The sequence below is a fragment of the Carcharhinus amblyrhynchos genome, chromosome 1 (assembly GCF_965287045.1).
Source record: "Carcharhinus amblyrhynchos chromosome 1, sCarAmb.v2.hapA, whole genome shotgun sequence".
NCBI classification, from domain to species: Eukaryota; Metazoa; Chordata; class Chondrichthyes; order Carcharhiniformes; family Carcharhinidae; genus Carcharhinus; species Carcharhinus amblyrhynchos.
Genome location: NC_137324.1, coordinates 6,774,934 through 6,798,877, shown reverse-complemented (window position 1 = coordinate 6,798,877; position 23,944 = coordinate 6,774,934). Strand labels below are relative to the sequence as shown.

The 23,944-nt window shown below is 48.9% G+C and overlaps 1 protein-coding gene across 5 annotated transcripts in view; it reads right to left on the bottom strand.

Annotated features, from left to right (window-relative positions):
• Positions 1 to 23,944, bottom strand: part of dysf (dysferlin, limb girdle muscular dystrophy 2B (autosomal recessive)) — a 284,564-nt gene that overhangs the window by 228,321 nt on the left and 32,299 nt on the right. For all 5 annotated transcript variants that reach the window (XM_080191726.1, XM_080191963.1, XM_080191788.1 and 2 more), the window contains exons 2-3: positions 14,591 to 14,646; positions 11,437 to 11,528 (exon numbers count right to left, since the gene is read on the bottom strand). In XM_080191726.1, coding sequence (XP_080047852.1) covers positions 11,437 to 11,528; positions 14,591 to 14,646 — 148 coding nt within the window. The remainder of the gene's footprint in view (positions 1 to 11,436; positions 11,529 to 14,590; positions 14,647 to 23,944) is intronic.

Sequence of the window (23,944 nt, the reverse complement as noted above, 5' to 3'; positions counted from 1 at the left end):
CATTACCAACACTGAATCCCCCATATGATAAGAACATAAGAACATAAGAAATAGGAGCAGGAGTAGGCCATCTAGCCCTTCCTACGGTAGATTTCCCCTCATATCTTGTAAACTGTCCTGATGAGTATGAGATGAAAAGCTTCAACATGGCTCTCTTTTCAGCACCAATTAAGTTCTGTAATACCCAATGACTATTAAATTAGTCAATCGGACTGCTACAGAGAAACCACTTCCTCTTCTGCAGGAAGTCCAGAACAAGTGGCATAATCTGAAAATTAAAGCTGGAATCTCACTGGTGACTCTCACACAAGTCCGTGACAGTGGGACGGTGGCGCGGGCTCGTTGGGCCAAAGGGCCTGTTTCCCGTGCTGTGTTGTTCTTTGTTCTTTGTAAGTCCGAGGGTGATTGATGAGAACAACTCTGGAGCTGAGGTTGGAGAATTCCAGCTAGAGAGTTAGGGAAAGAGAAAGCGAGAGAGAGAAAGCAAGAGAGAGCAAGAAAGCAAAAGAGAGAGAGAAAGCAAGAGAGAGGGAGAAAGAAAGAGAGAAAAAACAAAAGCGAGAGAGAGAAAGCAAGAGAGACAGAAAGAGAAGCGAAGTAATCCAAAACTGTTGTCTATCGCAGTCATGATGTGGAGGTGCCGGCGTTGGACTGGGGTAAACACAGTAAGAAGCCTCACAACACCAGGTTAAAGTCCAACAGGTTCATTTGATAGTAAACGCCACAAGGTTTTGGAACACTGCTCCTTCGTCAGGGGAGTGGAGAGTTGGTAGCAAGCAGTCTTTCTGCTTTCCAATTGGTGTGGCGAAGGCAGTGCGTCGCGAGGATGGACACATTGGTTGACTAATACCTTGAGCATGGGGGCAAGTCATGCGATGCAACCTCCAGGAACATATTTAATCATAGTTGGTAATTATAGCGTCTGTATGTTATCACGTGTTGATGCTCCACAGATCTCTCCACTCACCTGACAAAGGAACAGTGTGTTCCAAAAGCTAGTGGTGTTTACTATCAAATAAACCTGTTGGACTTTAACCTGGTGTGGTGAGACTTCTTACTGTGTCTATCGCAATCCCAGGTGTAGTTTGCTGACACAGAGCCATAGAATCATAAAGGTTTACAGCATGGAAACAGGCCCTTCGGCCCAACTTGTCCCTGCCACTCGTTTTTTAAAACCCCTAGGCTAGTCCCAATTGCCCACATTTGGCCCATATCCCTTTACACCCATCTTACCCATGTAATGGTCTAAACGCTTTTTAAAAGCTAAAATTGTACCCGTCTCTATGACTACCTCTGGCAGCTTGTTCCAGACACTCACCACCCTCTGTTGAAGAAATTGCCCTTCTGGGCACTTTTCTATCTCTCCCCTCTCACCTTAAACCTACGCCCTCTAGTTTTAGACTCCCCTACCTTTGGGGAAAGATATTGACTATCCAGCTGATCTGTGCCCCTCATTATTTTATAGACCTCTATAAGATCATCCCTCCTACGCTCCATCTGTCCACCCTCTCCTTATAACTTAAACGTGTATCGATTTTCCTGCTCAGTTCCAGCCTCAGTGAAGAGAGTGGGTTCCCAACTCTCCAGCACTGACCTGGAGTTTCCAGGGGTTAAAACTCAGCCTCCAGGACATTGTCGTGTACAATCCCGGAAAAAAATCTTCAGGTCATTAAAAAAAAACACTTCTTTGTCTTTTTCTTTGAACCAGGAGAGAAAGAAAAATCTTGAAATTTGGCCGTAAATGCCATCAAGCATCATTGGATTGGGGTGGTACTCAAGTATAGACTGCGTATGAATTCATAGAATCCTTACAACGCAGAAGGAGGCCATTAGACCCATCAAGTCTGTACTAACCGCAATCCCACCCAGGCCCTAACCCCTTCACTCTTTACCCTAGCCAGTCCCCCTGACATTGAGGGGCAACGTAACATGGCCAATCCACCTAACCCACATGTCTTTGGACTGTGGGAGGAAACCCACACAGACACAGGGAGAACGTGCAAACTCCACACAGACAGTGACCCAAGGCTGGAATTGAACCCAGGTCCTTGGTGCCGTGAGGCAGCAGTGCTAACCGCTGTGCCACCGTGCTGCCCCAGAGGGACATAGGGAATAGGAAGCTCACATCTTCAAAAAAATATGCAATATTTTCTGCTTAAAATCAAAGATAGTGATCCTGTCCTATCAGCTCTGAGGGAGGGTCATCCTTTTCGAAACATTGGCTTGATTTTGTCCCCCCAGATACTGTCAGGCCTGCCGAGATTTTCCAGCATTTTCTGTTTTTGTTTTAGATTCCAGCGTCCACAGTATTTTGCCTTTGTTTTAACTTCCCGATAAATAGGGTAACAAGTGTAGACTTACACAGAGATTTACAGCAGAGAAGCAGGCCATTTGGCCCGATTGGTTTACGCTGGTATTTATACTCGCACGCAAACACCCACTTTCCACCAAACATCGCGACATAACTGACAAATTCCTTTCTCCTTCCTAACTTTCCTGAAAATAAATCTATCTCAACAAGACGTGTTTTGTCACAGTGCCAGAGTGACAAGAACGGTTCAAATTAGAAAGACCATTCAGCCCATGTAGAGAATGCCCACAGCCTTGCCCATTGCACTACCACCTGTACCGTTCTCTCACACCATCCTTTCAAACATGTCATTCACTGTGGCTGAGTCGAGGTCTGAGAACACCCTCCTAACTGAGGGTGTACCTACACCACATAGGCTGCAGCAGTTCAAGAACATAATTAGGTGGCATGGCGGCACAGTGGTTAGCACTGCTACCGCCTCACAGCACCAGGAACCCCGGTTCGATTCCGGCCTTGGGTCACTGACTGTGTGGAGTTTGCACATTCTCGCCGTGTCCGCGTGGGTTTCCACCGGGTGCTCCGGTTTCCTCCCAAAATCCAAAGATGTGCAGGTTAGGTTGATTGGCCGTGCTAAATTGCTCCTTAGTGTCAGGGGATTGGCGGGATAAATATATGTGAAGTTACAGGGATAGGGCCTGGGTGGGATTGTGGTCAATGCAGGCGATGGGCCAAATGGCCTTCTTCTGCACTGTAGGGATCCTATCACCATCACCTTATCAAGGACAACCAGAAGATGGACGATAAATTTAGATCCTGTCAGAAGTTTCTTTCTTTTAAGCGGGCGGCATGGTAGCAGTGGTTAACACTGCTCTTCACAGCTCCAGGGACCTGGGTTCGATTCCCGGCTTGGGTCACTGTCTGTGCGGCATTTGCACATTCTCCTCGTGTCTGTGTGGGTTTCCTCCGGATGCTCCGGTTTCCTCCCACACTCCAAAGATGTGCAAGTTAGGTTGATTGGCCATGCTAAAATTACTCCTTAGTGTCCTGAGATGCGTAGGTTGGAGGGATTAGCGGGTAAATGTGTAGGGATATGGGGGTAAGGCCTGCGTGGGATTGTGGTCGGTGCAGACTCAGTGGGCTAGATAACCTCTTTCTGCACTGTCAGGTTTCTATGAAATTCAAAAATGGGTTTAGTCCTAATTACCCTTGAGAAGGTGGTTCTGTTCTACATTCTTGAACTGTTGGAGTACCATGTCCTGTTAGAGGGAGGGAGTTCCAGGATTTTGAATTGGCTTCCATGGACTGAGGGAATTGGAGAGAGAATTTCACCGAGTCCTTCCTCCCTGACTGGACCTGGGTTCTGTCTCTGCTTTGCTGCCTCTCTGGATTGCCATGATGTGGAGTTACCAGCATTGGACTGGGATGGGCACAGCAAATAGTCTCACAACCCCAGGCTAAAATCCAACAGGTTTATTTGATAGCACGAGCTTTCAGAGCACTGCCCCTTCATCAGGTGAGTGCAGGATTTGTTTCACAAACAGGACATATATAGACACAAACTCAATTACAAGGTCATGGTGGGAATGCGATTCTTAACAAGTAATCAAGTCTTTACAAGTGCAGACAATGCGAGTGGAGAGGGGGTTAAGCACAGGTTAAAGAGGTGTGTATTGTCTCCAGCCAGGACAGTTAGTGAGATTTTGCAAGCCCAGGCTAGTTGTGGGGGTTACAGATAGTGTGACATGAACCCAAGATCCTGGTTGAGGCCATCCTCATGTGTGCGGAACTTGGCTATCAGTCTCTGCTCGGTGATTCTGCGTGTGTCGTGAAGGCCGCCTTGGAGAACGCTTACCCGAAGATCAGAGGCGGACTGCCCTTGACTGCTGGAAGGGAACACTTTTGCCTGGTGATTGTCAAGCAGTGTCCATTCACCTGTGCTGCCAAATAAACCTGTTGGACTTTAACCTGGTGTTGGGAGACTTCTTACTGTCTCTGGATTACAGCACTGTACAGGCCCTCTGGCCCTCAATGTTGCGCTGAGCTGTGAAACCAATCTAAAGCCCATCTAACCTCCACTATTCCAATAGCATCCATATGGTTACCATTTAAATGCCCTTAATGTTGGTGAATCCACCACTGCATGTGGCTGTGAGAGGGTATGATGTTTAGTCATTGTGTTTGGCCCATCATGGAGGTGCGATGAATCAACTTCATACCTTTGGAAGAGGAGCGAATGTTTGAAATAGTAAACAGTATCTAGCGGGGGACAGCTCACGTTCCAGAGCAATGTCACCTCCCTGCAGTTGAATCCAATCTGGTCTGATCCTTACTGAGATGCAGGTGAGGACATCTCACTGCAGATTAGTGAACGAAGTGGGATATGGTGGGGTCAGAATCTCCCACGGCTGTGACAGAGGGGGGAACTCCCGGATCAAGCAGAACATCGAGAGAATAGCGCGCAGAGACAGATTCACTCTGAGTGAGCGATGTACGAGAGCCTGGCATCTTCTCAGTCTCCTCACTGCTTCTCCGTCAGTGCGTGGGAGGAGCTGAAAGAGGGAAATGCCAGCGCCAAGTCAGAGCCCAACTTCAGCCTGTGAAGGAAGAGTCTTTCATCCTCTGCTTCCTGTTTTGTTAAAAATAATTGCACTCAAGTACCAGCATCTGATGTAAGAGCCTCGCAACGACTCAGGCTCCCGCTTAGCTCCACAGCACAATATAAAAGTATAATGTAAAGTGAATATAAAAGTAGGGAGGTCTTGCTGCAGCTGTATAGGGCATTGGTGAGGCCGCAGCTGGAGTACTGTGTGCAGTTTTGGGCGCCGCACCTGCGCAAGGATATTTTGGCCCTGGAGGGAGTGCAGAGGAGGTTTACTAGGCTGATACCGGAGTTGAGGGGGTTGAACTATGAGGAGAGGCTGAATAAACTAGGCTTGTACTCGTTGGAGTTTAGAAGAATGAGGGGAGATCTCATTGAGACGTATAAGATGATGAATGGGATGGATAGGATAGAGGTGGAGAGACTCTTCCCACTGAAAAAAGACAGTAGGACTAGGGGGCACAGCCTCAAGATAAAGGGGGGGCGTTTTAGAACGGAGTTGAGGAGGAACTTCTTCACTCAAAGGGTGGTGAATCTCTGGAATTCTCTGCCCGTTGAAGTGGTGGAGGCTACCTCGCTAAATATTTTTAAGACGCGGGATGATGGGTTTTTGATAGGAGAGGGGATTAAGGGTTATGGGGAGAGGGCCGGAAAGTGGAACTGAGCAGCGACAGATCAGCCATGATCTTATTGAATGGCGGGGCAGGCTCGAAGGGCCAGATGGCCTACTCCTGCTCCTATTTCTTATGTTCTTATGTGCTTATGTTCTACAATGGTGTACGCAACAGTGGGTCAGTGGAGGCTCAGTGGAGGGCAACCTTGGCTCTGAGCCACAGGTTGAGAGTTCAAACTTGGTTTATAAGGTTATAGTGGGATCAGCAAAGATTTTATTAAATAGCAGATCAGACTCGAAGGGCCGAGTGGCCTACTCCTGTTCCTAATTTGTTTGCTTAATATTTTAACCAATACCTCTATCCCCACGGGAAAATCGATTTTGGGCCTCTAATCAGACTTGTCCATTTTTGGATGACTTGTTTGCCATCTGAATGTTTACCAAGGTTAGCTACAAATCTATTTTCATATTTTCATTGCCTCTATTGTTCCCTTATTCCGTTCGCCTCCGCACATTCCGTGTTAGGCTTGGTTTTCGATTGAATGATGAGGCTGAGATTTACCATCTAACTCCAGCACTGTGGAACTGATCACCTGGCTCATTACAAGAGGCTGGCATGGGGATGATGGGCCGAATAGACTCCCGCGCAATGCGTTGATCTGATCGTCAGTAGCAAAGGGCTTGCTGGAGTGGCGAAGGGGAATAATTGTTTAATATTTCACATTTTCCTTTCCTGTCAGACAAAAGGTAGAGCCTTGACTCTCTCTCTCACGGCCGTGAGCTAACAATGTGTCTATAAACAGCAGATAATGAATGAGCCAGTACAGAGATCAGAGAGCTGATTGCGTTGGAGCAAGACTGGTGCTTCGTCATTCAGACTGTCTGAGACGAAGTTCTCTTCCTGCCTGAGGACTCTTGGACAGCACACAGCAGGAAGGAATTAGACACTGGCCGGATAATGAATGAAACAAATCACAAGTAGTTTACAGTTCAGGGTGTGGTCACTTCTTCCTAGTTTCAGAACATTATTTGCTTATTTTCACCTATATTCATTGCATCTGAGCTGACTGCTGTATAACGAAAATACTTAACTTAAACACTCCCAGGAGAGCTACAGCATGGGGTTAGATACAGAGTAAAGCTCCCTCTACACTGTCCCCATCAAACACTCCCAGGACAGGTACAGTACGGGGTTAGATACAGAATAAAGCTCCCTCTACACTGTCCCCCATCAAACACTCCCAGGACAGGTACAGCACGGGGTTAGATATAGAGTAAAGCTCCCTCTACACTGTCCCCCATCAAACACTCCCAGGACAGGTACAGCACAGGGTTAGATACAGAGTAAAGCTCCCTCTACACTGTCCCCCATCAAACACTCCCAGGACAGGTACAGCACAGGGTTAGATACAGAGTAAAGCTCCCTCTACACTGTCCCCATCAAACACTCCCAGGACAGGTACAGCACGGGGCTAGATACAGAGTAAAGCTCCCTCTACATTGTCCCCCATCAAACACTCCCAGGAGAGATACAGCACGGGGTTAGATATAGAGTAAAGCTCCCTCTACACTGTCCCCATCAAACACTCCCAGGACAGGTACAGTACGGGGTTAGATACAGAATAAAGCTCCCTTCACACTGTCCCCCATCAAACACTCCCAGGACAGGTACAGCACAGGGTTAGATACAGGGTAAAGCTCCCTCGACACTGTCCCCCACCAAACACTTCCAGGACAGGTACAGCACAGGGCTAGATATAGAGTAAAGCTCCCTCTACACTGTCCCCCATCAAACACTCCCAGGACAGGTACAGCACAGGGTTAGATACAGAGTAAAGCTCCCTTTACAGTGTCCCCATCAAACACTCCCAGGACAGGTACAGCACAGGGTTAGATACAGAGTAAAGCTCCCTTTACAGTGTCCCCATCAAACACTCCCAGGACAGGTACAGCACGGGGTTAGATACAGAGTAAAGCTCCCTCGGCACTGTCCCCCATCAAACACTCCCAGGACAGGTACAGCACAGGGTTAGATATAGAGTAAAGCTCCCTCTACACTGTCCCCATCAATAATCCCAGGGCAGGTACAGCACGGGGTTAGATACAGAGTAAAGCTCCCTCGACACTGTCCCCCATCAAACACTCCCAGGACAGGTACAGCACGGGGTTAGATACAGAGTAAAGCTCCCTCGACACTGTCCCCCATCAAACACTCCCAGGACAGGTACAGCACAGGGTTAGATACAGAGTAAAGCTCCCTCGACACTGTCCCCCATCAAACACTCCCAGGACAGGTACAGCACAGGGTTAGATACAGAGTAAAGCTCCCTCGACACTGTCCCCCATCAAACACTCCCAGGACAGGTACAGCACAGGGTTAGATACAGAGTAAAGCTCCCTCTACACTGTCCCCCATCAAACACTCCAATTTAATCACCCTTTCTCGATAAAGCACTCTTCTATAAAACCTTTTAAGTATAGCATATTCTGTGCGTAATATTCATGCAGATCTGGATCTATCAGTTGACCAAATGACCCAAATTAGCAACAGATTAATGTATGTGGCCAGCCAATTGGAGCTGAACTCTCAACAGGCACTGGGTTGGAGTCTCAGTTAGTTGCAAACTATACAATTACTGTTCACTTCTCACTGAGCCCTTTGCCTGAACTTGCATAGATTCTCCTCATCTTGAACATGCTGTGTCTTGACACATCTTTATCCCAGCTTCTATCTTTACACAGTACAGCTAAAGGCAGCACTACCTTCACCTCGAATAATACGTACAGCTTGCCATTACTGCTGATTAGCACTGCTGCCTCACAACTCCAGGGACCTGCCTCGCTAAATATTTTCAAGAAGCGGGTTGATGGGTTTTTGATAAGAGAGGGGATTAAGGGTTATGGGGAGAGGGCCGGAAAGTGGAACTGAGCAGCGACAGATCAGCCATGATCTTATTGAATGGCGGGGCAGGCTCAAAGGGCCAGATGGCCTACTCCTGCTCCTATTTCTTATGTTCTTATGTTCTTATGACCTGGGTTCAATTCCGGGCTTGGGTCACTGTCTGTGTGGAGTCTGCGCCTTCTCCTCGTGTCTGCGTGGGTTTCATCAGGGTGCTCCAGTTTCCTCCCACAGTCTGAAAGATGTGCAGGTTAGGTGCATTGGCCATGCTAAATTGCCCCTTAGTGTCCCGGGGCTTGTAGGTTAGAGGGATTAGCGGGGTAAATATATGGGGTTACAGGGATAGGCCCTGGGTGGGAACTGTTGTCAGTGCAGACTCAATGGGCCAAATTGCCTCTCTGCACTGTAGGGTTTTGATGATTATGGTAAGAAAAGGTGCAAGGTCTCTCCAAGAATGAGAGGGTTAACAATAAACACTCTGGGCATAATTCCACCTTTAAATAGTCTGTCAAATTTTCCAGTCCTGCCCGCGACGCTTCTTGTGGCGAGCGGGGCTGGAAAACTTACCCCATACACTGGAGAAAATGGGCTTCGTCTCCTTGGAGCAGAGATGGCCAAGAGGAGATAAGATGGAAGTGTTCCAGCACAGAAGGTTCAGGTGAAGGTAAGTGGAGTTTGGATGGGTAGACTGTGTCTCATAGCTGATGGAGCAGAAATCAGAGATTGGAAAAGGATCCAGAGTTAACGTGAAGAGAAACCCTCCTCCGCACGTGTTTAGCATTTGGGGCACGCTGCCTGACAGGGCATCAGGGCCAGGTTGAATCATAGTTTACAAAAGGAACTGGATTTATCACAAGGTAATATTGCAGCGGTATGGGAGAAGAGTGGGTGGAATGAACTTAACTCATGCAATTAAAAAAAGGCTTGGTGGGCCAAAACGTAGAATCATAGATTCATCAAATCCCTACAGTGCAGAAGGAGGCCATTCGGCCCATCGAATCTGCACTGACAACAATCCCACCCAGGGCCTGCAGGGCAGAAAGAGGCCTTTTGGCCTATCGAGCCTGCACCAACACCCATCCAAAGATGTGCGGGTTAAGTTGATTGGCCATGCTAAAATTGTCCCTTAGTGTCCTGAGATGCGTCAGTTAGAGGGATTAGCGGGTAAATGTGCAGGGATATCGGGTTAGGGCCTGGGTGGGATTGTGGTCAGTGCAGACTTGATGGGCTGAATGGCCTCTTTCTGCACTGTAGGGTTTTCTATGATTCTATGAGCAATCCTATCCAAGCCCTATCCCCAAAACCTCACGTATTTACCCATGAAACTAAGGGAGAATTTATCATGGACAATTAATCTAACCCATACATGTTTGGACAGTGAGAGGAAACTGGAGCACCTGGAGGAAACCCACGCAGACACAGGGAGAACGTGCAAACTCCACACAGACAGTGACCATGTTGGGGATCGAACCTGGGTCCCTGGTGCAGTGAGGCAGCAGCGCCAACCACCGTGCCAGTGTGCCGCTCAATGGCCTCTTTCTGTGCTGTTCTACCCCTCGACACTTTTGCATCTTTCTTTGCCAAGACTGAGGGATCCAAATTCAGCCCGGGACAAGGGAAGTTGAGTGATCCAACCGGCACATCCTTCCATGAAATTTACGAGCTACTGGAGGAAGCAGTTGAGACAAATGGCTTCTACACTTCCCAAAGGAAACTGAGAGTGTACAGGAGTAAAGATGGAATAGGAAGATATGCTGAAGGATTGAGAAAATGGGATGGGAGGAGATTTGTCTAAATACCAGCACAGGCTCGTTAGACCAAAGGGCTTAACATTATTCATCCCATCAAACCTTATGTAAAAACAGAAGAAGAAAGATTCCCATTTCCAAAATGCTTTTCACCACCTGTTGTTCCAAAGGAGTTTACACCCAAGAAAGTACTTTTGAAGTGTGGTCATTGTTCTAACAGAGACATGCGGCAGTACAGAACCCATAGGATCCCTACAGTGCAGAAGGAGGCCACTCGGCCCATCAATTCTGCTCCAACCCTCTAACGGAATATCTTACCCAGCCCCGTTCCCGTAACCCCATGCATTTACCACGCTAGTCCCCCTAACCTATACATCCTCTAACACCAGGGGGCAATTTAGCATGGCCAATCCGCCTAACCTGCACATCTTTGGAGTGCGGGAGGGAACCGGAGCACCCAAAGGAAACCCACGCAGGCACAGGGAGAATGTCAGGGGTAAGTTTTTCACTCAGAGGGTGGTGAGTGAGTGGAATCGGCTGCCGTCGGTGGCGGTGGAGGCGAACTCGTTGGGGTCTTTTAAGAGACTTCTGGATGAGTACATGGGGTTTAATGGGATTGAGGGTTATAGATAGGCCTAGTAAGTAGGGATATGATCAGCGCAACTTGTGGGCCGAAGGGCCTGTTTGTGCTGTCGTGTTCTATGTCCTAAGTTCTATGTTCTAATGTGCAAACTCTACACAGGCAGTCACTCAGAATACTTTGAGTCCCTGCTGTGTAGAAGAAGATCATTCATCTTATCCAGACCCACCGCCTGTAACCCCACACAATCCCTGTAACCCCACAAAATAACCATTGCTAATCCCCCTGGCCGACATAACTTGGGACACGCAGGAGCAACTTAGCGCGGCAAATCCATCTAACTTGTAGATCTTTGCAGTGTGGGAGGAAAGTGGAGCACCCGGAGGAAACCCACGCAGACATGGGGAGAACGTGCAGGTTTCACATAGGCAGTGACCCAAGGCTGGAATCAAACTCTGGTCCCTGGCGCTGTGAGGCAGCAGAGCAGGAGGTGGGAACACCACCACCCACAAGCACCTCCTTCATGTTACACCGTATCCTATATCGCCGATCCTTCATCCTCAGCCAAGAATGAATCTGGAATATTCCACGTTCCTCTGATTTGAGCATCCCAGTGTGACACTTTGCATACAAACATCATCGTAACGTTCAACATCCCGAGGCCAGTCCCCGGTGGGGCATCCTACCTGTTTCTGCCCATGGTTTCATGGTCCTTCACAACAACAAGGATCTCCGAGTTTGCATCCAGTGGCGTTCCTTTCAAATCCCATTCAAAACCCTGCGTGCAAGGATTAACCGGGATTAGAATCGGGTCCAATGCAGTTACAGCCAGAATCACTCAAGGTTCATAAGAACATAAGAACATAAGAAATAGGAGCAGGAGTAGGCCATCTAGCCCTTCGAGCCTGCCCCGCCATTCAATAAGATCATGGCTGATCTGTTGTGGCTCAGTTCCACCTTCCCGCCCTCTCCCCATAACCCTTAATCCCCTCTCTTATCGAGAACCCATCAACCCGCGCCTTAAAAATATTTAGCGAGGCAGCCTCCACCACTTCAACGGGCAGAGAATTCCAGAGATTCACCACCCTTTGAGTGAAGAAGTTCCTCCTCAACTCCGTTCTAAACCGCCTCCCCTTTATCTTGAGGCTGTGCCCCCTAGTCCTACTGTCTTTTTTGAGCGGGAAGAGTCTCTCCACCTCTATCCTATCCATCCCATTCATCATCTTATACGTCTCAATGAGATCTCCCCTCATTCTTCTAAACTCTAACGAGTACAAGCCTAGTTTATTCAGCCTCTCCTCATAGCTCAATCCCCTCAACTCCGGTATCAGCCTAGTAAACCTCCTCTGCACTCCCTCCAGGGCCAAAATATCCTTGCGCAGGTGCGGCGCCCAAAACTGCACACAGTACTCCAGCTGCGGCCTCACCAATGCCCTATACAGCTGCAGCAAGACCTCCCTACTTTTATATTCAATCCCCCTCGCTATGAAGGCCAGCATCCCATTCGCCTTTCTGACCACCTGCTGCACCTGCAAGCTGGGTTTTTGCGACTCATGCACAAGGACCCCGAGGTCCCTCTGCACCGTCAAGGCCCAAGACTAGCGTGGCGGAAAGAAAAGACCTGCATTTATATAGCACCTTTCACAGCCTCAAGGCATCCCAAAGTTCTCCATGGCATGTCTAAAGAGCAGTCACTGGTAGGAAAGGCAACATCTAATTTACACGGCTGCTCAAACATATGACAACTATCTGTTTTAGGGATGTTGATTGACAGATATTTATTGGTCAGCTCACTGAACAATGCTGCTCTCCTTCACTCTTATGGAGCAGGAGTTGGCCATTCGGCCCCTCGAACCTGCTCCACCGTTAACACCATTCAACACGCTCACATCTCCATCTTCCTGCCTGCTCCCCATCACCCTTCATCCTGTTACTAATTAAAAACCTAGCTATCTCCTCCTTAAATTTGTTTTATGTTCCGGCATCCACTGCACTCTGACGTGGAGAATCCCACAGATTCACCACCTTTTGAGGGAAGTACTCCCTCCTCATTTCTGTTTGAAATCTAGCAACCCTTAGCTGCAATTATATAGGGCTTTGGTGAGGCCGCACCTGGAGTATTGGGTGCAGTTTTGGCATCCTTATCCGAGGTAGGATGCCCTTGCTATAGAGGGAGTACGGCAAAGGTTTACCAGGCTGATTCCTGGGATAGCAGGTCTGTCACATGAGGGGAGACTAAGTCAGTTAGAATTATATTCACTGGAGTTTAGAAGAGTGGGAGGGGATCTCATCGAAACTTATAAAATTTGAACAGGGTTAGACAGGGTAGAACAAAGAACAACACAGCACGGGAAACAGGCCCTTCGGCCCAACGAGCCTGCGCCGCCATCTTAACAATGTGTTTTTCCTCCCCCACCCTTGCCCCATGTCTATGCTTATGGTACCCCCATTGGAAACCAGGTTAAGGGGAGAATAACTTAGGGACAATTTGTTACTAGATTCAGAAAGAATGTTCCCAATGGTGGGGGAGTCCAGAACCAGGGGTCATAGTTTGAGGAAACCTTTTAGAACTGAGGTGAGGAGAAATTTCTTCATCTAGAGGGTGGTGACTGTGTGGGAAGTAGTTGAGGCCAAAATGTTGCCTGACTTCAAGAAGAAATTCGGGGGCAAAAGGGATCACGGGGAATGGGGGGAAGGGCGATTGGGATATTGAATTTGATGATCAGCCATGATCAAAACGGATGGCAGAGAAGACTTGAAGGGCTAAATAGTCAACTCCTGCTTCTAGTTTCTCTGTTTCTAAGCTAAGGCTTTTTGTTCTAGAATGTCCAAATCTTTTATGCCCACGTGAAAGAGTGGATCGTGACTCAAATCAATGTCTTTTTCCAGCGAAGTATCACTCCCTCAGCACTGCACCGGGAGAGTCAGCCCGGATGGAGTGTTGGTATCTCTGGTTGAGGAGATGGAAGCAGGAGTGTTCTAACCACGGCTGAAACCTGAACTGTTGATCCCTGCGTTGTCACTGCTGGGATGGATGCTGGAAACACACTTCAGGTCAATCAGTATTCCCAGCTCAGGGTAAAGTGCTGGAATTGAAACTTGGCTCAATGATAGCATAACAGGCAGGCAGTGAAATTATCACAACTAGTAATCCAGAGGTCCCGGGTAATGCCTGAGAACCTTGGTTCGAATCCCACAATGGCAGACGGCGAAATTTGAATTCAATTCTTTTAAAAATCTGGAATTAAACGTCCATGAAACAATTGTTCATTTTTGTAAAAATAACATCTGGTTCACTAATACCCTTCGGGGAAGGTAATCTACCTCGTGTGTGACTTCTCTTAAAGGCTGAGGTGCTTATCTTTCTAATTTTCCTCCTCTCTAAACTAATCCCCTTGGTGATCTAGAATGTGGAGCCAGTCTCAGTAATGATGACCATGAAACTGTCATCAATTGTTGTTAAAAAAAAAACCCATCTGGTTCACTAATGTCCTTTAGGGAAGGAATTCTGCCGTCCTTACTCGGCCTGGCCCACGTGTGACCCCAGAGCCACAGCCATGTGGTTGACTCTCAATTGCCCTCTGAGATGGCTCAGCAAGCCATCTTGAAACCTGTACGTCCAGATAGTTGTTAGAAATAACAGTGCGCCATTAATGCAGCGCATTTTTCCACCATTTAGAATGGGGGTGGATTCAGGGGACAAATGAATTTTGTCTTTCAAAGAGCTAGAAGAGGCACAGTGGGCTGATTGGCCTCCTTCTGTGCATTTTTGTTCTCAGATCTATGACACGGGCTGTTTGATAAGCTTACAAGGAAGTTGAATATTTACAAGTTTCTCACCTCATTCCAGACTGGGTTTAGGTTGTTCTTAATCACTTTGGTCTTTTTCTTTACACCTGAAATGAAGAGAAAGGAATCTGTCAGCCACGGCGCAAAAGGCAGATTGAATTCATCAGGGGCGGCTGGAGCTTCATCTTCCAGGTGGCTAGCAGGAGTCAGGAACTTTCCCGCCTCGGCACGCCTAACTCGGGAGAAGGTGACTGCAGAGGAGGGGTTTTCACTCCGAGGGCAGTGGGTGCAAACAGGAACTGGGCCTCCTGCCCCCCCCCCCCCCCCCCCCCCCAGAAAGTGTCCAGAGACAGCCACAGGGGTCGCTGGGTGACAAGACATGGCCTTTTAGAACCCCCACCTCGATGCTGTGGAACATTACATAGAATCATTGAATCCCTGTGGTGCAAAAGGAGCCATTTGGTCCATCGAGCCTGCACTTACTCAACCCCTATCCCTGTAACCCTCCACATTTTTACTCTGAATGTCCGCATGCATTTCCTCCAAGTGATCCGGTTTGCTCCCACATGCTGGTTAGGCGCCGGAGTGTGGCGACTAGGGGAATTTCACAGTAACTTCACTGCAGTGTTAATGTAAGCCTACTTGTGATTAATAAATAAACTTCAATACTTCCCCCCAACCTATACATCTTAGGGCACTATGGGGCAGTTTACCATGACCAGTCAACTTAACCCCGCACATCTTTAGAGTGTGGGAGGTAACCGAAAACCCACGCAGTGCTAACCACTGTGCTACTGTGCTGCCCAAGAGCAAATACAGATCCAGTCCATTCCATCGCCCATAGAACCCCTACAATGCAGACGGAGACTGTTCAGCCCATGAGAGCAAAAGCAAGAACAGCCCTCCAACCCACACCCTTACACCCCCCACAAACTCCCCACACCTCAACCATCACATCATATCCCACTCCCACCCGTTTGGTACTCGTGCCAAGCTACGGCCACTCATAATTCCATGCCAGGCTAAGATGCCTCCATGTCAACTCACTCACTATACACTCAATAGAGAACCAATGACCCATTTAGTGATGATGGGATGTTTTAAAAACTATTAAAAGTCATTCATTCAGAACTTTTAATTTCTTTAAAAAAAAGCTCCTTTCACTGCAGCCCAATAAAAGTGCCAATCACCCAAACCTTTGAAAGTAGCAATAGTAGAAAATTCAAGCACTTTAAACCTCTGTTTTCTCTGTAAATAAAAACTGTGCTATTGACAGAATAGATCAGAGAGCCAGCGTCGACACTCGAGAGATGATTACGCTTGGGTACAGCTGTTTCTATAAGAATAATGGATGCCCAGCCAAACCTCATTGTGCATTAACCTGCCCAGTGTGTGAGAGGCTTCGGCCAAAAGTCATAGAATCCTAGGGATTTACAGCATGGAAACAGGTCCTTCAGCTCAACTTGTCCATGCCATTTTTTTTAACCCCTAAGCTAGTCCCAATTGCCCACATTCGGCTCATATCCTTCTATACCCATCTTACACATGTAACTATCTAAATGCTTTTTAAAAGATAAAATTGTACCCGCCTCTATTAGTACCTCTGGCAGCTTGTTCCAGACACTCACCACACTCTGAGTGAAAAAATTGCCCCTCTGGACACTTTTGTATCTCTCCCCTCTCACCTTAAACATATACCCTCTAGTTTTAGACTCCCCTACCTTTGGGAAAAGATATTGACTATCTAGCTGATCTGTGCCACTCATTACTTTATAGAGCTCTATAAGATCATCCCTATGCCTTCTACGCTTCAGAGAAAAAAGTCCCAGTCTATCCAGCCTGTCCTTACAACTCAAACCATCAAGTCCTGGTTGCATTCTAGTAAATCTTTTCTGCAGTCTTTCTAGATTAATAATATCCTTATAATATAGTAACCAGAACTGTACACAGTATTCCAAGTGTGGCTACTCGTTAGAGTTTAGAAGAATGAGGGGAGATCTCATTGAGACGTATTAGATGATGAATGGGATGGATAGGATAGAGGTGGAGAGACTCTTCCCGCTCAAAAAAGACAGTAGGACTAGGGGGCACAGCCTCAAGATAAAAGGGGGGCGGTTTAGAACGGAGTTGAGGAGGAACTTCTTCACTCAAAGGGTGGTGAATCTCTGGAATTCTCTGCCCGTTGAAGTGGTGGAGGCTGCCTCGTTAAATATTTTTAAGACGCAGGTTGATGGGTTTTTGATAAGAGAGGGGATTAAGGGTTATGGGGAGAGGGCGGGAAAGTGGAACTGAGCAGCGACAGATCAGCCATGATCTTATTGAATGGCGGGGCAGGCTCGAAGGGCTAGATGGCCTACTCCTGCTCCTATTTCTTATGTTCTTATGTTCTTACCAATGTCTTGTACAACTTCAACAAGACGTCCCAACTCCTGTATTCAATGTTCTGACCAATGAAACCAAGCATGCCGAATGCCTTCTTCACCACTCTGACCACCTGTGACTCCACTTTCAAAGAGCTATGAACCTGTACCCCTAGATCTCTCTGTTCTGTAACTCTCCCCAGTGCTCTACCATTAACTGAGTAAGTCCTGCTCTGGTTCAAGCTACCAAAATGCATCATCTCGCATTTATCAAAATTAAACTCCATCTGCCATTCATCAGCCCACTGGTCCAATTGATCAAGATCTTGTTGCAATCGGAGATAACTTTCTTCACTGTCCACTATGCCACCAATCTTGGTGTCATCTGCAAATTTACTAACCATGCCTCCTAAATTCTCATCCAAATCATTAATATAAATGAAACTAACAGTAGACCCAGCACTGATCCCAGAGGCACACTGCTGGTCACAGGCCTCCAGTTTGAAAAACACCTTCTACAACCATCCTCTGGCTTCTGTCAAGAAGCCAATTTTGTATCCATTTAGATACCTCATTCTGGATCCCGTGAGATTTAACCTTATGCAACAACCTACCATGCGGAACCTTGTCAAAGGCCTTGCTGAAGTCCTAGTCCAAGAAAGAGGAGGAAATGGTGAGAATTCTTTCCAAAATTCCTGACCACTGTTCCCCATCTTGGCTGTGTTCCTCTGCCCTATTCCCCATTCCGGAATGTGTTCCTGTGCACTATTCCGCATTCTCAACTGTGTTACTCTGCACTATTCCCTGCCTCAGGGCGCCAGGGCTCCGAGTTTGATTCTGGCTTTGGGTGACTGTCTGTGTGGAGTTCGCACATTCTCCACATATCTCCATGAGCTTCCTCTGGGTGCTCCAATTTCCTCCCATAGTCCAAAGCTATCTAGGCTAGGTTGATTAGCTATGCTAAATGTGTGGAGTTGCAGGGATCGGGCAGGGGACTGGACCTGGGTAAGATACTCTTTTGGAGAGTCGGTGGAGACTCGATGGGCTGGATAGTCTCCTTCTGCACTGTAGGGATTCTATGGGCGATGGAATGGACTGGGTCTGTATTTGCTGTTGGTGAAAGCTAACATGGACTGAATAAACACATCAGGCCTAATGGCCTCTTGATGGTTATATATTCTCTGGAGTTTAGAAGAATGAAAAATGACCTCGTTGCAATGTTTAAAATTCTTTGAGGGTTGATGGTGGGAGATTGTTCCTCTTGGGAACTGAGATAAGGGGACTTCACTCAGAGATTGTAAATCTTTCAAATTCCAGACAGACTCTGTCATTGAGTATATCCAAGAATGAGATTGACATATGTTTGGACAGTGAGAAAACATGAGATAGGGGATTAGGAAAAGAAAGCAGAGTTAATTTTGAAAATAGTCGGTGATCTTACTGAACAGAGAAGTGAGCTCAGTGATGTTTATTGTCTACTCATGCTCCTAATTCTCATGTTTGAATCATAGAATCCCCACTGTGCAGACAGAGGCCATTTGGCCCATCAGGTCAGCACTGACAACAATCCCGCCCAGGGCCCATCCCCATAACCCCACATATTTATCCCGCTAATCCCTCTAACCTACATATCCCAGGACACTAAGGGGCAATTTAACCTGGCCAATCCACCTAACCTGCACGTCTTTGGAGTGTGGGAGGAAATCGGAACACCCAGAGGAAACCCACGCCGACACGGGGAAACGTGCAGACTCCACACGGATAGGGACCCGAGGCTGGAATCGAATCCAGGTCCCTGGAGCTGTGAGGCAGCAGTGCTAACCACCACTTTGTGTTCCTTACCGGCTACATGGGATCAAAGGAACAGGAACATTTAGCTCCTCCAGTCCGTTCTGCCATTGAATGAGGTCCAAGCTCATTTGTGAGGTAACTCCATTCATCCTCCTGTCCCAAATCCTTTAATACATTTGGTCCACAGTAATCATTCAATCCCAGATTTAATCCTAACCATCGCTGTCGAATAGCTGCCTCTGAGGAAGAGTGTTCCATATTTCTGCCACATTTATTTGTAGATGTGTTTCCCAACTTCACCCCAAAAGGTCTGACTATCATTTACAGACAGGCCAGACCCAGCAGAGGTGGTGACAGCACAGTGATAGAGACGGTAATCCTGGGAATCCTCAACATTGACTCCAGATGTCTCATGGCATCATTGAATCCCTACGGTGCAGAAGGAGGCCATTCAGCCCATTGAGTTTGCACCAAGCACAATGCTACCCAGGCTCTATTCCCGTAACCCGCACATATTTACCCTGCTGATCCCCTGACACTAGGGTCAATTTAGCATGACCAATACACCTAATCCGCACATCTTTGGACTATGGGATGAAATTGGAGCAGCCGGAGGAACCCCAAGCAGACACAGGGAGAACATGCAAACCCCACACAACCACCCGATGTCGGGTGCCTGGTGCTGTTAAGAGCAGAGCTAACCACTGTGCCACTGTGCACAATGTCCAATGGTATTGCTATTGTTCGGGGGGGCGATAAACTACCCCTCCTGGGTTTTCTGAGCTTTATTATCCCTAATTTCCACTCGATTGATTCTATTTTCCAATCATCTGAGTCACAATCCTTTCTTACTATCTACAACTTATGACTGTTGTGTGTTATAATGCCTCTGTGAAGTACTCTGGGACGTTTCATTACAATAAAGGCACCATGTAAATGCAAAATTTTGCTGTTGGAAAAAAAGGCACGGCTGTTTAAGTTTCATTGTCTCACACTTGTCAGGGCGGATGAAGAGAATTTAATTTCAAAGGGAGAAAAATTGGTTGGCGAGTTAGTTGGTGAGGCATTGCCATGGACATTGCACCAAGGAACTACTGTATACCAAGCTTAATAACCCTACCTGCTGCCCCCCCACCCCCCTAGCTGATGAATCAGTACTCTCCTATGTTGCATGTACTCTGGGTGGGGGGGGGCTTCTGTGTCGATTAATAAGAATGGCTCAGTAGCGCCGCCATCAACTGAGCTGGCCAGATCCTGAAGGACATAGCTGCTCGACTGGGGCTGACTTCATCCTCATCAACCTGCCTGTCACAGATGCCTCTACCCATTATAACATCACTGGTAGGCGTGATCACTGCACAGTCCTAGGAGACAAAGGTCCATCCGCATGTATCCCCAAGCTCAATGATGGAGGAACTCAGCATTTCAGTACAAAAGATAAGGCTGAAACATTTGCAGCAATCTTCGGCCAGAAGTGCCGAGTGGATGATCCATCTCTGCCCTCTCCACTGGTCCCCAGCATCTCCGATGCCAGTCTCCAGCCAATTCGATTCACTCCACGTGATATCAAGAAATGGTCGGAGGCACTGGATACTGCAAAGGCAATGGGCCCTGAGAACATTCCAGTAATAGTACTGAAGACTTGTGCTCCAGAACTTGTCGCTCCCCTGGCCAAGCTCTCCCAGTACAGTTACAGCACTGGCATTAGCTATGAGGAGAGGTTGGAGAAGTTTGGTTTGTCCTCACTGGAATGACGGAGGTCGAGGGGAGGCCAGACAGAAGTCTACAAGATTATGAGAGTGGGTAGTCAAAAGCTTTTTCCCAGGGTGGAAGAGTCAATTACTGGGGGCACAGGTTTAAGGTGCGGGCGGGCAAGGTTTAAAGGAGATGTACAAGGCAACTTTTTTTACATAGAGGGTGGTGGGTGCCTGGAACTCGCTGCCGGGGGATACGATAGGGACTTTCAAGGTGCGTCTTGACAAGTACATGAATAGGATGGGAATAGAGGGATATGGTCCCCGGAAGGGTAGGGGTTCTGAGTTAAGTCGGGCATTGTGGTCGGTGCAGGCTTGGAGGGCTGAAGGGCCTGTTCCTGTGCTGTAATTTTATTTGTTCTTTCTTCTGGGAAAATTGCCCAGGTATGTCCTGTAAAAGCAGGGTAAATCCAACCCGGGCAATTAATCAGTCTACTCTCGATTATCAGTGATGGAAGGGGGTCATCAACAGCACTATCAAGCAGCACCAGCTCAGTGATGCCCAGTTGGGTTTGACCAGGCCACTTGGCTCTTGACCCCATTGCAGCCTCAGTCCAAATAGTGGATGCAGCAAGCGGCTGAGTCCAGTGACCCCACTATCAACACAGCCGCGTGGGCCTGGGTGAGGGGAGGATTTGGTACAAGCTAGTTCAGCTGAGCAGTGTCAGAAGCATGGCTGACACCGGCAGCAGAGGAGCAGACGTAGGGTGGAAGCAGGCGGGCAGTGCAAGTAGATGACCTGAGTGACCGAGAGGATATGGAGTCAACCAAGATAATGTCAGGCTTAGACAGTGGGGAAAGATGGAGACGGCAATTGAGGAATAGCGGTGTGGCGGGAACTGAAGACATTAACACCACAGTGAAGTTACTGTGAAAATCCCCCCTAGTGGCCACACTCCGGCTCCTGTTCGGGTACACTGAGGGAGAATTTAGCACGGCCAGCGCACCCTAACCAGCACGTCTTTCAGACTGTGGGAGGAAACCCACGCAGTCACAGAGGGAACGTGCAGACTCTACAGACAGTGACCCAAGCTGGGAATCGAACCCAGGTCCCTGGCACTTTGAGCCAACAGTGCTACCCAATGTATGGGATTTTTACGGCCCTGCGCGACCCGAAACTGGAAAATCCCGCCCAAAGTAAACGGACCTTCCCATTGTCCGCCCCCTCGCCCGCTCCCATTCCCGTGACGTGCGGGACAGTAGAATTCCGGCCAATGGGCAGGATTTTCCAGGCCCTTCGCCTCAGTGAGATCTTGCAGTCCCAAAGGCAGGTGTGCTCCCCATCCACCCCCCCCTCTCCCCACTCCACCCACCGTGACAGGTTCCCTGGTAGTGGGATGGGAAAGAACACCAAAGATATCAGCGGGACTGGAAGACTCCTGACTCCACCTTGAGTGAGGAGTCTATGTGTGAGGGATAAGGGGGAACAGGGCGGTCCACTGGGATTCATCCAAGCACAGAAGTCAGGACATCGATCCCTGGAATTGGAATGCCAGGATCTGTGTGGCGAGGTCCTCTCCCTGGGAAGTTTTGCCGTCGTCCGGGGTCAAAAACGAGTGGGCCACCTCTGCTGCTGGAAAACACACCAGGGCAGGTGGGGTGAGGGGCGGGGGCAGGCGGGGTGAGGGGCGGGGGGGCAGGTGGGGTGAGGAGCTGCAGACAGGGTGAGGGGGGGGTGCATGCAGGGTGAGGGAGAGCAAGTGGTGAGGGGGGGGCAGGCGGGGTGAGGGAGGCAGGCAGGGTGAGGGTGAGCATGTGGGGTAAGGGGGCATGCAGGGTGAGGAGGGGCAGGTGAGGTGAGGGGGCAGGCGGGGTCAGGGTGGGCAGGTGGGGTGATGGGGGCAGGCGGGGTGAGGGGGAGGTAGGCAGGGTGAGGGGGGAGGTGAGTGAGGGGGGGGGCAGGTGGGATGAGGGGAGGGCAGGTAGGGTGAGGGGGGGGGGCAGGTGGTGTGTGGGGGGGCAGTTGGGATGAGGGGCCAGGTGGGGTGAGGGGAGCAGGTAGGTAGGGAGGAAGGCAGGGTGAGGGAGGGCAAGTGGGGTGAGGGGGACAGGCGGGTGAGGGGGGGACAGGCGGGTGAGGGGGGGACAGGCGGGTGAGGGGGACAGGCGGGTGAGGGGGGGACAGGCGGGTGAGGGGGGGACAGGCGGGTGAGGGGGGGACAGGCGGGTGAGGGGGACAGGCGGGTGAGGGGGGACAGGCGGGTGAGGGGGGGACAGGCGGGTGAGGGGGACAGGCGGGTGAGGGGGGGGACAGGCGGGTGAGGGGGACAGGCGGGTGAGGGGGGACAGGCGGGTGAGGGGGGACAGGTGGGTGAGGGGGGGACAGGCGGGTGAGGGGGGACAGGTGGGTGAGGGGGGGACAGGCGGGTGAGGGGGACAGGCGGGTGAGGGGGGGACAGGCGGGTGAGGGGGGGACAGGCGGGTGAGGGGGACAGGCGGGTGAGGGGGACAGGTGGGTGAGGGGGACAGGCGGGTGAGGGGGGGACAGGCGGGTGAGGGGGGGACAGGCGGGTGAGGGGTAGGGGGGAATCCCGCACAATAGCTTTTGGTCTTCCCGTTATTTAACTGAAACCTGTGCGTGAAGGAGGAGAATTTTAAACAGAAGAATGGAGGATTAGTACAAAGCAGCAGAACACGATCCTGATTGTAAACAGGAGTATCAGAGACTCCCCCACAACCCCAACCCTGCCAAAAAAAAAACAAACTCAAACCACAAAGCACAATTGCTGAAATGCTGAGCATCCCGGTCTCTGTGAACGGATCAGTGCCATCAGTGCTCGGTGTCATTTTCGAAGCTCTGCCCGCTTTCAGTGTGGGCACGGGCTTCTATATATGGGAGAAAAGTTTCACAGAGCAACTTCAGTGGGAGATCGGTCCCTCCCGCTACACTTCCTGCAGCACTGCGATCAGCCAGGAGAACGAAAGCTGCCTTCACAGCCCTCATCCTGCCGAACAAGCCATTCCCCCCACACCCTCCCCGCCCCTCTTACAGACCTTCACAGGAAGGCGAGAAGCTCCCACAATCCGAAGGAATCGTTGAGATAACGGCAAACTCACTGACAGAAGACTGGGTGCCTGACATTAGCAGACTTTTCCCCAGAGTGAGAGTCACAACACTTCAAACAAACCATTAAATTCTGCAAACACGAGATGAAATCATTGTACACAGGTTTATTTTTTAAAGCCCAAATACATTTGATTTGATTTATTATTGTCACATGCATTAATATACAGTGAAAAGTATTGTCTTTTTGTAAGCTATATAGACAAAGCATACCATTCATAGAGAAGGAAATTTTTGATTTGATTTGATTTATTATTGTCACATGCATTAATATTACAGTGAGAAGTACTGTTTCTCGTGCGCTATACAGGCAAAGCAAACCATTCATAGAGAAGGAAAGTTTTGATTTGATATGATTTAATTTATTATTGTCACATGCATTAATATTACAGTGAGAAGTACTGTTTCTTGCACTCTATACAGACAAAGCAAACCA